Source organism: Lissotriton vulgaris, chromosome 2_1 (assembly GCF_964263255.1).
Source record: "Lissotriton vulgaris chromosome 2_1, aLisVul1.2, whole genome shotgun sequence".
Classification (NCBI taxonomy): Eukaryota; Metazoa; Chordata; class Amphibia; order Caudata; family Salamandridae; genus Lissotriton; species Lissotriton vulgaris.
In genome coordinates this window covers 1,175,449,311-1,175,463,815 of record NC_141687.1, presented here as the reverse complement: position 1 = coordinate 1,175,463,815, position 14,505 = coordinate 1,175,449,311, and the positions used below count along the sequence as shown (strand labels likewise).

The 14,505-nt window shown below is 44.3% G+C and overlaps 1 protein-coding gene across 1 annotated transcript in view; it reads left to right on the top strand.

Moving 5' to 3' along the window:
* The window catches only part of LOC147731763 (E3 ubiquitin-protein ligase TRIM39-like), a 173,681-nt gene that overhangs the window by 72,534 nt on the left and 86,642 nt on the right, over positions 1-14,505 (top strand). Inside the window, exon 2 of the mRNA XM_086958803.1 lies at positions 4,167-4,189. Within this exon, the coding sequence (XP_086814929.1) occupies positions 4,167-4,189 (23 nt within the window). The remainder of the gene's footprint in view (positions 1-4,166; positions 4,190-14,505) is intronic.

Genomic DNA, 14,505 nt, shown 5'->3' with positions numbered 1-14,505 from the left:
CTCGAAAAGCTATGGAAAGGGAGGAGATTGAGCTAAAAAAGCCTCACGTGAGGGCCTACCTTTTGTTAGTAACGACCCCAATGATTGAGCCTTACTTGCAGTTGGTCACAAGGCCTTTCCACTGCGTATTGTTGACAAAATTCCGCTTCAATCTAATACTTTTTGTTCTGGGTATGTATGATGGGTGGAGTAGGCCTGCTGATACAGCCCTTTGTAAATGTGATGATAGCTCTATTCAGGACACAATGCATTTTACCCTCTTCTGTGGTTATTATTAGGATATTAGGTTAACATTTTTATTACCACTGTTAAAGGGAACAGATATTGTCCAGGCTAGGCCTGCTCTGCTTTACTTACAACTTCTGGAATCTCCCTGGACAATTTTCAATATCGCAAGTTACTTTGTTGCTGCTGTGCGTATTAAGAACCAAAGATGTGTAAATAGTGCTGTTCCCTTGACCAGTTGAGCACCTTATTACCCCTTTCTTTTTTAGACAGGGTCACATGAGTCCCGACATACAAGTGTTAAAATTTTATGGATTGAAACGTATGATTACTCCTTTCCCTTTTTATCATGGCTGAGATTTTTAAGCAGTACATTTTTAACTGTATCAATTGAATATTATGAATTGTGTGTTTTTATATGTACCTTTTATGATTTTAATTAATCAAATAAAGTGGTTTTGACTTGACTTGACTTATTATTATTATTACCCTGAGCCGGGGGCATTGCACCTGTGGCGTCAAGTGTTGCTCATGCAGCTTTGGAGTGACGTATTATTAATATTACCATGGGTCGGGGCATTGCAACTACAGCTGTCATGTATTACTCATGCAGCCTCTGAGAGACATATTATTAATATCATTACCATGGGCAGTGGGCATGGCACCTATGGTCGTCATGTATTACTCATGAAGCTTTGGAGAGACGTATTAGTAATATTATTACCATGGGTCGCGGGCATTGCAACTACGGCCGTCGTGTATTACTCATACAGCTTTGGAAGGATGTATTATTAATATTATTACTATTGCACGTGTTACCATCATTCAGAGGCATTTCAAATGCTGGAAATCGTGCATGGGACAACGACTCCTGTAATCTTGTCTGACGTGGTCACTATTGCAACACAAATGATAGCAGCTCTGGTGCTTTTCTTTGATCATAAGTGGTTCTTATTGCAGAAAAAGTTGGAGACCCCAGCAGTAGGCAATACACAGATGTGGGAGCAGTACCCTCAAAGACGATAGAATTTTAGGCACAAACCGGAGCCAGGAACCTATTTTACATTTCTCATTATTTTATTACAATTTATAATGCTTCCAGTGAGGGTGTTTAGGAGTCATAAACATGCACCACCCGCTTCCCCAGCAGTCGGCCTGCACTGCCAAAAGAATCAGTATTTAGGTGGCCTTTCCTGAGAACAGTTTAATTTGTCTTTTAGTTTTACTGAGCGCAAACTGAACCCGAAGGTAACAGAGCGCTTTACATGAGCACTGGTTACGTTACAGACAAGCACATTCATTTTGTTAGGCATGGAGAGATGAACACATTTGGCCAGAATCACAGGATGTTGAGCATCTCTGCCGAGACTCAAACCCGGTTCCCCAGCTACGAGGTTGATCGTTCTAGCCGTTAGGCCACAGCCGGTCCCCTAATTATATCACACACCGGAATTGTGAAGCTGCCACTATTGTTTAAGATGTGGAAGCTGGAGCTGGTTCCAAGGTTGTGCAAGTGCCATCTAATATAAGAGCTATTAGCTAACGGGTGCTGCTTTTGGTTATTCATTTTGGATAGCACCCAGAAGGTCAAGCTGCAGGGTGCTGAAGAGGAACCCCCCCCCCCATCATGTCACTTGACTCTGAAGAGAATGGCATACTACACTGACGGAAACTCACCAGCACAAACATGCACACGAGGGCTCTTAAATGATGAAGTCTACATTTTACTAATCAGAAAATGTATATTTTTGTGCCTCACTCATGTGGCTTCCACTTGTGATTTTATTTTTCGCTCCTCTTTTGTTTATCTTTCTACACCCTTTAATTTCGTGGCCCGATTTCATGATTATTTTACCATATCTTAACATTTTCTCAAGTATCTCTGATGTTTGTTTACCAGGTTAATTTTCTGTCTTGTAAAACATCTTAAGGAAACATTAATCCTGCAAAATAGTTTATTGCCATAACCGATACTTACTCGCAGCGCTTCTCACCCCAGTCTTTGCTACTCCCTGGACTGGGCATGATGAGGTGGCAGAAACAGTAGAGCGACTGAAGGGAAGGCAGCAAGGGATAGAAAATGACCCATCAGTGCATGGCTTCATTATAAAGCCATGCTGTGATTGGCCATGTTCTTCTGTAAAGCAGAACCTGCTGCCTCCAAGACTAGGCCTACTCTTCACCTTTCGAGCCAATCCAGAAGCTGCTTCACAGCATAAGAGCAGCGTCGGGATTTGCTGGAGCAGGCAAAGTCAGCTCTCCTTAGGAGACTGGGGAGGCTGCAGATGGGATCCCAAGCTCACTAACGGTGTGCAGGTAGAAGAGGCCTTATGTGCACATGTCTGGTTGGTCATTGGAAGACACCCATTCACCCTGACATGCGCACTTACACGTCTTTAGACCCAGACACTCTTCCAGTGCTGTTCATAGTGTTGCCCCACCCCCGCCCACTCATAAATTGAATGTCTGCTGCTTGCAATGTGCAGCCAGCCCACAGCTGTAATATAAGCATGGCCGCCGGTAATATAAACTTTCTAATTGCATCTTTGGGTCCAGGGGGGCAACACCCCCATAGAGAAACTGCAGAGGGTGGATTTAAATCTAGTACATCAGGGCTAGAATTTTGTGATTGTTGCCCCTGTATGTCATGGTTTTCCTCCCATATGCCAAGAAGCATCTCCAACGTGCTAGTGCCAGTATTTTGCCACAGTTACCCCCACACCAAAAATTACCTCAAGTGTTACAGTAGCAGTTGTTTTCACAGGTGCCTGTCCATGCCAACAATTGCCTCCAGTGTGCCAGTAGCAGTGGTTTTCACAAGTGCCTGTCCATGCCAACAATTGCCTCCAGTATTCCAGCAGTAGACGTTTTCTATGAGTCCCTTCAGTATGTTAGGGCCAATGGCAGACTAGCGAGCATTACATCATCACTCACATTTACTCAACCACACTCATTCATTCTCACTCAGTCTACCTCACTCTCACTCATTCTTACTGTCACCATCATACTTACTCATACTCTCTTGCTCTAACTCTGTCATTCTCACACTCTATCACTCATTCTCACTCCTTCATTCACACTGACTCTAGGTCTTACTCACTCATACTTTATCACTCGTGCACTCACTCCTATTGTCACTCATTCTGACTCACTCATGCTTACTGCCACTCATTCTCACTCATTCTCACTCACTCCTTTTTAGTGGCTCTCACACTACCTGTCACTCACTTTTACTTACACACACTCATACTTACCAACAGACTCACAAACACACAACCACCCTCTGATCCCCAAGCACGTACCCTACATACATTTAAAAGCATTTTTTTATTTAAGACATCTGCCACAGAAGTTGTCATTCTAGATCCTTGTGCCCCATTTTGTATTGCACTAACAGTTAATAATAATCTATTATTCACTATTAGTTTAATATAAAACTGGCTGAAAACAAAGGTGGAGCACGGCTCTCATAAGGGCGAGCTTCCTCTGTGTACTTGGTACTCATTTTGCTACCTCTGAAGCCAGAGGTCGCACAAGCAGTGTCAGGGGTCACAAGGGGCAAGCCTGGAGTCACAGCTGTGACTCCTGGCAATCCCTAAATGATGCCCATGCATGTGACCCTGTTGAGAACATCATACAATGTGCCAAGTGACCTCATTCGGAATATCAGAATGTGCTGTGTTTTGTGACTCCATTCAGAATGACACTGTGCTCTGTCATTACCATTCCGAGTATCAGTTTCTGTTATATCCTGTGATCTCATTCAGAATATCACATTTTGTGCTTAGTCATGTGATACCCGAGAATGTGCTATGTCATGTGACCCCAGTCACTGTTTTTTAACCATAGCTAGTTAAGTGTTTCACTCCTAAAAATACTGCCATAACTTTGACATCTCCTGTGGAAACTGATTTCACTGTGTTTGTTTCTCTGTTTTGCAGGATGCCGGAAGCACCCTAAGCAGGTAAGACTGATTTATTATTCTCCTGTCAGTGTGTAAGGAGCAGGTCTCAATGCTGCTGTGTGTAAATTCCACTCTGAGCTCACACAAAGTGTTAGGAAACTTTCAGATCCTCATAAATTCACTTTAAATTCTCAAAAAAAATCTTAAGTCCTCATAAACCTCCCCTGCAACATCAGGAAACTCTCTTAAATTTTCTTAAGTCCCTGCAAGTTTTCAGCAAACTCTTTTGAGTCTTGAAATAATTGCCACAGAAATGAGCTTCTGACCTCATAAAACATATTTGTATCTTTAAAGCTTAGTTGAAGTAGTACAAAAAGTACCCTGAAGATACAGAAAAAGCAAGCCCATTCTGGAAAAGGCCCCCAGATTTTGCTCCATTTTAAGTTGGGCAAAAACTAAGTCATAATGTCCTAACTATACACACAAACATGGTGGCTATGCTCACAACAATTGCAGATCCAATTTTCAGCACTATTGTTAGGGATGTTAGGACATACACATATAACTTCATGTGGGGTAGAGGTGCTACCATGGTACTACAGACACCCTGCCACCTAGCCGTGGCAAGGTGTCTGTAGTACCATGGTAGCACCTCTACCATGGTACACCTGGTTAGGACAATGTCCTTGGCAAAAAATATACAAAATAATAAGTACTAGAGAACACAGAGAAATTGCATTTAATAAAGAAGTTAGTCCTAATATGAAGTCCATCAAATTTTTTTTCTTTTTTGTGAAGTTATTTTATTCCATTTGTAGTTTTCACAATGTTCGGTTTATATATAAGCAGGAATGGCCAATATCTGGTCTATATGAGCAAAAGCAGCTGACACGTTTCGTCCATTGGGCTTTGTCAAGGCTGCAGAAATACAAAATACAAACATTGGAATGGAACATCCTCTCTCATGAAATCTTTTACGTAAAATTCTTACGAGTCAAGCTCATATAGCGGTGAAGAGGCGTTGAAAAAATAGTGACATGAAATGAAATATGCTGGTCACACTGCACTAAGGATATTGTGTAAAAATGCATGATAGCGTCTGCTCATCCAAAGCCATAAAAAGTGGTACCCAGGATAGGTGATGTTGACCGAAAAATGAGAACACAAGGAAGGGGGCCATAGAGAATGCCTGTATATATTATAATACAAGCGAAAAACTCTATTTTGCATGAATTGTGCTTTCTTAGATACGAAGAAATGTGTATTTAGTGTTCCATTTTGCATGCAAGGATAGAATAAACATTAGTAGTGAGATTTAATAAAAATATAGAATACCTGAGCGCCCTGTAGTAAGGACAATGTCCAAAAGTAGTCCGAGAGATACAGGGAAGATCTTATCAGAATCTATTTAAAATGTTTATACAATTGTGTGTATATGCGACCATCCTGAGGAATATAGTAGTGTGTGGAAAAGTAAACATTAGTTCACCACAAGGAGAGCGAAGTCTCCTCAGATGTAGAAAGGGAATTGCAAAGAACAACATATAAAAGTAGACCAGTTCAGAATGGAAACTGGTCACCCAGGGTAAACAAGGGAAGTGATTCCATGTGTAGTGTAATGCAATGAAAAGGTGATTGGTCAGTATAATACCAAAAGAGGCCATCTAGGGAAATCTACCAAACCCACACATTTCTGAAACCTAGAGACCCGGGAGAGTCCAGGGAGGTATGGCTTGCCTGGATCTCCCAACGTTTCCCTAGCCAGAATACCCTGCAATCTTCAAGTGTTGCTGAAAAAAAGCAAATTTTTCTCGAATTTCTGTGTGAGAAGTTGTAGGATCACCGGACTGACACAAATTTCCTAACACTCAGCGCTCCTTCAGGTCTCCCGATAAAAATGATACCTCATGTGGGTGGGTCAAGAACCCACGACAGGCAAGGGACCAAAAAATATTGTGGAGACTTCAAAGTTACCCATCATAAAACGACCTGGTTTTTCAGGGAGGGTGCATCTGGGTTTTTGCCACCGGGCTCACGGCCATCAAGGGGAACCTACCAAACCCACACATTTTTTAAAACTAGAAATCCTTGGCAATTCCAGTGAGATATGGCTTGCGTGGATTCCTCAACGTTTTCTTACCCAGAATCCCCTACAAACTTCAAATTAAACAAAAAAATTCACTTTCTCTATAATTTTTTGCATGGGATCATGAACGTTCTCTCCAGAAAAAAATGATACCTCACTTATGTGGGTGGGCCAAAGGCCTGTGACTAGGAAGAGCTAAAAACATAGGACTTAAAGGAGTAGCACCACCAATTTTAAGCGCTACATTAAAAACACAAATATGTTTTTTGCTGATTCTGCATTAGAGAGCCACACAAGTGAAGTATCATTTTACTCGGAGACCAAGGGTGGTAGGCCATTTGTGCCGGCACAGTAATCCACACAAATGTGTGGAAAAAGTTATTTTTATAGCTAAATATGATGTTATCTAGGGCATTCTGGGTAAGAAAACGCTGGGGGATCCATGCAAGCCATACCTCACTGGACTCCCCAGGGTGTCTAGTTTTGAAAAATGTGTGGGTTTGGTAGGTTTTCCTAAACCGTCGCGAGCCTTGTGGACAAAAACCAGGTGACCCCCACTGCAACACCAGGTGGTTTTATGATAGGTCATATTGAAGTCTCCACAGTATGATTTGGGCTATTTCCTGTTGCAGCCACTATGCCTACCCACACAAGTGAGGTACTATTTTTATCAGGAGACCTGGGGGAAGGCTAGGTGGTAGGAAATTTGTGTCAGGCTGGTGATCCCACAACATTCCCACAGAGAAATTAAGTAAAATGTGAGTTTCTATAGCTATATTTGTGATTTGCAGGGGATTCGGGCTAGGGAATTCCCTAGCCCGATCCATACAAGCCATACCCCCTGGACTCCCCAGGGCTTCTACTTTTCAGAAATGTGTGGGTTTGGCAGGCTTCCCTAGATGGCCTCTGAGTCCGGGGCCAAAAACACAAGTGCCCTCCCTTTGCAAAACCAGGTATTTTTGTGATAGGTGATTTTGATGTCTCCACAATATGTTTTGGGCCCTTGCCTGTCCCGGGTACTTGACTCACCCACACGAGTGAGGTATAATTTTTATCAGACTTTGGGGAATGTGGGGTGGGTGGAATTTTGTGGATCCACACAGATTCCAGAACTTTCCATCACAGAAGTTTGAGAAAAATGTGTGTTTTTTTACAAAGTTTGAGGTTTGCAAGGAATTCTGGGTAAGAGAACCTAGTAAAAGCCACACAAGTCACCCCATCCTGGATTCCCCTGGGTGTCTAGTTTTAAACAATAGATAGGTTTGCTAGGTTTCCCTAGGTACCGGCAGAGCTAGGGTTACAAATCTGCAACTAGGCACTTCAAGGGTCAGTTTTCACTGTAAAAATATGTTGTGTTCACATTGCATTTCGGCACGTTTCCTGTCACTGGCACTGGGCCTACCCACACAAGTGAGGTGCCGTTTTTACCGGGAGACTTCGAAAAACATAGAATAGTAGAAGTGTTTTTGCCAATTGACTTCCTATGGATTTATCCCTTCCAAATGTAGGACAGTGTGTAAAGTATAATTTTCAAAAAAGTCCTCTAATTCAGATGCTGGTATGGATTGGTGTCACTACAATGCATGCTTTTACATCGGTTTTTACCACGCAGTCCATTACAACGCATAATGCTTTTAGGCGCTGGATAGTGAATTATTTAATTTACTATTCCAACTCCAGTCCCCGTGGATAGCAGGGAAGGTGTTGGATAGTAAATTAAATATATTCCCTATCCTAGAGTGCCCCCCAGCGCAATGCGTTGTAATGGTATGCGTTGTAATGGTTGCGATGTAATGGTAGTGCGTTGCAAAAAATGCGTTGTAAGTGATGTTCCCCGCTGGTATAGGTACCCACACATATGGAGTTGTGCACATAACCACTGCTTCTAAACTCCATGTGTTGTTCCCATTTCGGAAACACATCCTTTTCCTCAATACCTATTTTTCATTCTTTATATTTTACCAAGTGGTTTGCTGTATACCTGGAACACAATAAAAAACCATAGCAAGGCGCAGCTCATTATTGGCTCTGGGCACATCGGATTCTTGGTGAACCTACAAGTCCTATATATCTCCACAACCAGAAGGGAGGGTCCTGTGGATGTAACAGTATATTGCTTTAAAAAATCGGTCATACTTAAAAGAAGTTACAGGTGACAACGTTGGCACAAATGGCTAAATTTTCAACTCAGTTTCTATAAGAAAACCTTGAAGATTCTACACAAATGATCCCTTACTGAACTATGAGTTCTGTCTACTTTAAAAAAATGTATAGCTTTTCAGGATCCGTTATTGCTTTCATACCCATTTTTACCATTAACTGGAAAGAGGTTGAATGCACAAAAAATAGAAAAAATAGGCTTTGTCCCAGTAAAATGATAAAACTTTGTAAATAAATGTGGTTTTCTGACAAACGTCGGTCAGTCCCTGAAAGATGGGAAGATGGTGATATCAGTACTACAAACCATTTGCTGATACCATTTGCAGGGCATCAGCTGACCACCCCTTGTGATGAAGGCAAGCAGGTCCAGTCCTTTTTTCAGACAGCAATGCAGTCCTTCTAGCAGCAGGGCGGTCCTTATGAATCTTCCAAACTAATAGGAGTGTTCTGATGGTATGCTTTGAAGGTCCCAGTTTCATACTAGTGTCAGCTTTGTGTGGGGAAATTCCCCAACGAACCCTAAAGCTAGTTCTGGTTGGTTCTTCCCCATCCCCTGGTCGTGTCTCAGAACTGTCCAAGGTGACAAAGGCAAGGCCAGCCTAATGTTAGGTTCCCTTGTGTGTGCTGCAAGCCGAGTCTTTAGAAGTGTACTTAAGGTAGGGTTCAGCTTTTCCCCAACCATTCTATCAGGAAGGTCCTTTTCCCCTCACATGCTTTGCTCAGTGTCTGGAAGGAATACACAACCCACAAAACGTGAGACAATCACAGTCATGTAAATGAGGACACTGGCATACAGGCACAAGTGATTTGAGCAGAAAAATGCCAACTTTCTATAAAGTGCAAAAATAACTTTCTAAAAGTGGCGTTTTCAAAATTGTAATTTTCAATTAAAATGTATTTGAGTGTAAACATATTTCCTTATCTGTCCCCAAACTGAAGTTCTCACTTAAGTTTAATAAGGTAACTCAGAGTAAGCCTATGGGAAAGATAGGCCTACGCAGTGTAAAATGAGATTTTCACTGCTAGAATATGTACAACAGAAACACATGTCCTACGTTTTCAATACAATGCACCCTGTCCTTGTAAGCATTAACAAGCATTTGCAATGCAATAGGTCTGGAAATTTGCAAGAGTTAAAGCTATTTGCGGTGTAAATGAGAATATCAAGTGTTTAGCAATGCAGTATATTATCCTGGGTGCTGTGCCGCCAGGGACTAAATAATTATACAATTACTAAACACTGGGTCCTGCAGTCTGATTCAGGAATGTGTGCCCTCGGAATCATTCATGGATGCATCCCAAGGCCTGAGGACCTGTGATGTCTAACTGAAATGTGATTCCTATGGCTGCTTCCCCGGCTGCAGAGGCTATAAAACAATAAAATATGCATTTGCCTTTACCTATCCTGTCTGGCAAACGCCATCAAAGGAGGCCATCTTCTGATTTCTGGTAGCTGTAAAAACCTGTCTCTGTATCTTTTCGAAGAATAAACAAAACTAGTGGCCCACAAGGCGCGTAATACAGGGTTTTATCTCTGTCAGGTTATATTTATTTGAAAAGTTTTATAATGTGAGAATATGACCCAAACGGTAAAGTGCGCTGTACAAAGTGGCGTAAGTATGAGTACAACAACAAAATGGATCAGAAGAGATAACTTAATCAAAAGGTCAAGAGGGGAAAACACAAGGTCAAAGGGGGGCATGGGGAGTCAGCTAGATTAGTGGGACCAGAATGGTTTCAGCAGAGAAGAAACATAAAACCGATTGAAACAGCACGTTAAAAGAGTATCCAGACCGGAGAAAGAAGTAGATTGAGATAATATCCATGTTAATACTGTTGGAGGTCATTCAGGAGTAGCCCTTTGACATGTTTTTTTAAAGAGGCAGTAGATGAGTTGGTTCTGATCGCTGGGGGAAGAGTGTTACATACTCTTAGAGCAAGACCAGAGAAAGCACAATTGTAAGTTCTTTTCTTAATGAATTTGGGAGGATTTAATAATAGAGCTTCTGAAGTTTCATCTCGAGCCAGATATCTCATGTTTTTTGCGAGGTAAAAGGTGTGTTGTGATGAATAGATTTTTGCATCAGGCAAGCTATCTTGAGCCTGATCCTTGTAGGAGAGTAGGGTCTGCTATCCTATGGTCACCCCACATTTTTGCTTTTTGCTTCACTGGTTTATGATGTAGGAGAGTGGGGTCTGCAATCCGATGGTCACCCCCGATTTTTGCTTTTTGCTTTTTGCTTTTTGCTTCACTGGTTTACGACTTTCCCTGGCTGTGGGCCTGCTAATCAGACCCACAGCCTAGCTGTTCTCTCTCTAAATTGACACACATGTACCTTAGGTGCATTTACCAATTGGTACTGGGCCACCTTATCAGTCCCTGTACAGCATACCTTAGGTATCCAGGGCATAGGTGTACCCAGGGCCTACTAGGGGCTGCAGCATGTATTATGCCACCCCTGGCTGGCCATCTAAATCTGACACAACTGGCTGCACGACAGCTGGGGCGAGGTGGTGTAATCACCCTTTGCTTTAGATATAGTATCCCTATATCTAATCCTAAAATGGACACATGTATTCCTATCAGTCACTCCTATGGCAGGCCTTAACAATCCTGAAGGCAGAGTGCTTGGAATTATGTGGGATGGTGCTCTGGCATGAGCCGAGCCCGTTTGCAGCTTGCGGAACCAAGTCCTAATAGCTGTTCCATGATAACGCGTACCATATACTCTTAAGTGCATTATAATCCTCGCAGTTATTTGCTATCTTTGGTATCGCTTTATCAAAACATGTCGAGTAAGGTGTCATACGAATTGGAATACTAACCCCTCGCCAATTCTGGTGACGGGGTTGACTGTGACCGTCCTGATAGCCTCAGAAGCGGTCGCTCCCCACGCAACTGCCAACACTGCACTGGTATCGTAGAGCTGTAGCATGGCCAGATTACCTCAGTCCTGCTTGCCTTTAATTGATTGCAGCGTAGCGATTTAATTATTAACGTGCATTTGTGCCTGCCTGCTGCTCTGTTTAGTAACTTTGTTCGTAGCGCTATATTTAAATTGCGCAATTCCATTGCATCAAGACTGTATTTTGGTTGACTGTCTGCCTCAAGCTGCTGAATTGCCTTTGTGCATAGCGCGTACAATAGATTGTATTTCGTTTTGTGCATTGCATTTATTTTTGAGTGTTAAAACCTTACCCAGTTTCCATTTTGGCCTGCAGCCATCTTGCTGTTGTTGTTTTCCCTCCCTGCCCGGACCTCCACCCCGCTACCGCCTTCCCAGGTGCTCCTCCCTCGCCCGTCCCCCCTCCACCATCCATTTATGACAGATGCTTTTGCGCGCAGCGTTCACGCGCAGCGGTCGTGCCCCATGCGCGCCAAAGGTGCGCCAAAGGTAAGCCCGTCTACGCCCATCCGCGCCTGGACCGCGCCCAGCGCCAGACCCCCTGCCCCCCGCAAAGCGCACTCCTCCAGCAGAACATATGACGCCGCCAGCCTCCTTGCCCTTAACCCCAGACGTACACTTCCATGCTGCGTAGCTGGCCCAGGACTCACCCATGGACCCTTCGCCTGCCACTCCTGCAAATTTACCAGCATCAAGACCCACTAACCCCAAACACAGCTCCGACTCAAACCACCTGAAGTGCATCCTGCTGAACACCCGCTCGATCCACAGGCACGCCACCGAACTCTGGGATCTACTCGACACTACATCACCGGACGTCGCCTTCCTAACTGAAACATGGATGAACGCATCATCAACACCCGACATCGCCATAGCCATCCCGGACAACTACAAAATTATCCGAAAAGACCGCACCGACCAAACAGGAGGAGGCATCGCCATTGTCCATAAGAACACCATCTAAATCACGACCAGCTCCATCGATAACCTCACAACCGCCAAACACCTTCACTTCCAGGTCCACACCGACCCCAGAACCACACTCAGAGGCACCCTCATCTACAGGCCTCCAGGAACCCGTACACAATTCAGCGAAGACATCACCGACTTCATCAGTCCACATGCCCTCGCATTCGTGAACTACATTCTATTAGGAGACCTCAACTTCCACCTGGACAAGAAAAACGACAGCAACACCACCACCCTTCTGGACAACCTGGCCAATTTCAGACTCAAACAACTTGTTGACACCCCCACCCATGTAGCCGGACCTACGCTCGACCCAATCTTCACCTCCAGCAAACACATCTCCTTCGATCACACCACAGCCCTCCACTGGACGGACCACAGATGTGTTCACTTCAGCTACAAAACCACCTCGACCCACAACCCCCCCACAACCTATCCCCCGAAGAAAATGGAACAAAATCACCACCGACCAACTCCTCACTTTGCTCAACCAAAACCCACCCTCTCATCGGATCCCAAACCAAGCTGCCATCAAATTCAAACAATGGATCACTCACAGCGCTGACGAATTAGCACCCTTGAAAAACCAACACACCAAACAAGACAACAAAAAGGCCCCCTGGTTCAACGACTATCTTAAGAAATCCAAAAAGTTATGCCGCACTCTCGAGAAAACATGGAGAACAAACCCAACCACCGACAACATGTCCACCTTCAAGGCAGCCACCCGTAAACACCACCAGCTGATCCGAGCCACCAAGAAATCAGCACTCAAAAATCGACTCGACAACAATGCTCATAACAGCAAGGAACTATTCAACAGTCAAAGATTTCTCCAACCCCACCGCTGCCTCAAACGACATCCCTCCCAAAACCTCTGCAATGCGCTATCCTCCTTCTACAACAAAATTGCCGACATACATAACCGCTTCGAAAACAATTCCAACAAACATTCCTCTCCACCCCCCTCCGAACCTAAACCGCCCTCTAACAACCTCAGCGCATGGAACACAATCACCACTGAAGACACCATCCGCCTCATGAATTCCATCTACTAGGGCTCGCCAACGGACCCATGTCCCCACCACATCTTCAACAAAGCAGTCTCCATCATCGCTCCACATCTCCCTGATGTCATCAATTGTTCCTTCATCTCTGCTACATTCCCTGAAAGCTGGAAACATGCCGAAGTCAGTGCCCTCCTGAAGAAACCCACAGCAGACCCCTCCGAACTTAAAAACTACCGCCCCATATCCCTCCTCCCATTCCCGGCCAAAGTTATTGAGAAAGCAGTCAATAGCCAACTCGCCGCCTTCCTCGAATCCAACAACTCCCTCGATCCCTCACAGTCCGGCTTTCGAGCCAAACACAGCACTGAAACCGCCCTCATCGCAGCAACAGACGACATCTGGACTCTATTGGACAACAGAGAAACAGTGGCACTCATCCTACTCGACCTCTCCACCGCATTCAACACTGTTTGTCACAGCACCCTCATACAACGCCTCAGCAACGTCGGCATAAAAGGAAAAGCCTTGGACTGGATCATCTCCTTCCTAGCCAAAAGAACTCAGAGTCCGACTTCCCCCCTTCAAATCAGAAGCCACCGAAGTCATCTGCGGTGTACCACAAGGATACTCACTCAGTCCCACCCTCTTCAACGTATACATGAGCCCACTCGCCTCCATCGCACGTCAACACAACCTAAACATCATCTCGTACGCTGACGACACCCAACTGATCCTTTCTCTCACCAAAGACCCCAAAACCGCCAAAACCAATCTTCACGAAGGCATTAAAGAAGTAGCCGTATGGATGAAAGACAGCCTCCTTAAACTTAACTCAGACAAAACTGAAGTGCTCATCCTAGGATCATCCCCCTCTGCCTGGGACGACTCATGGTGGCCTTCGGATCTGGGGCAAGCACCCATACCCACGGACCATGCACGTAACCTTGGCTTTATCCTAGACTCTTCACTCTCGATGACCAATCAAGTCAACGCCGTCTCGTCCTCCTGCTTCAACGTACTTCGTATGCTCAAAAAAATCCTCCGCTGGATCCCCGCCGAGACAAGAAAGACTGTCACCCATGCACTGGTTACGAGTCGGCTAGACTACGGAAACACCCTCTACGCCGGAATCACAGCCAAATTTCAGAAAAAACTTCAACGCATCCAAAACGCATCAGCAAGACTCATTTTAGACATGCCTCGCCAAGATCACATCACCGGCCACCTGAAAGATCTCCACTGGCT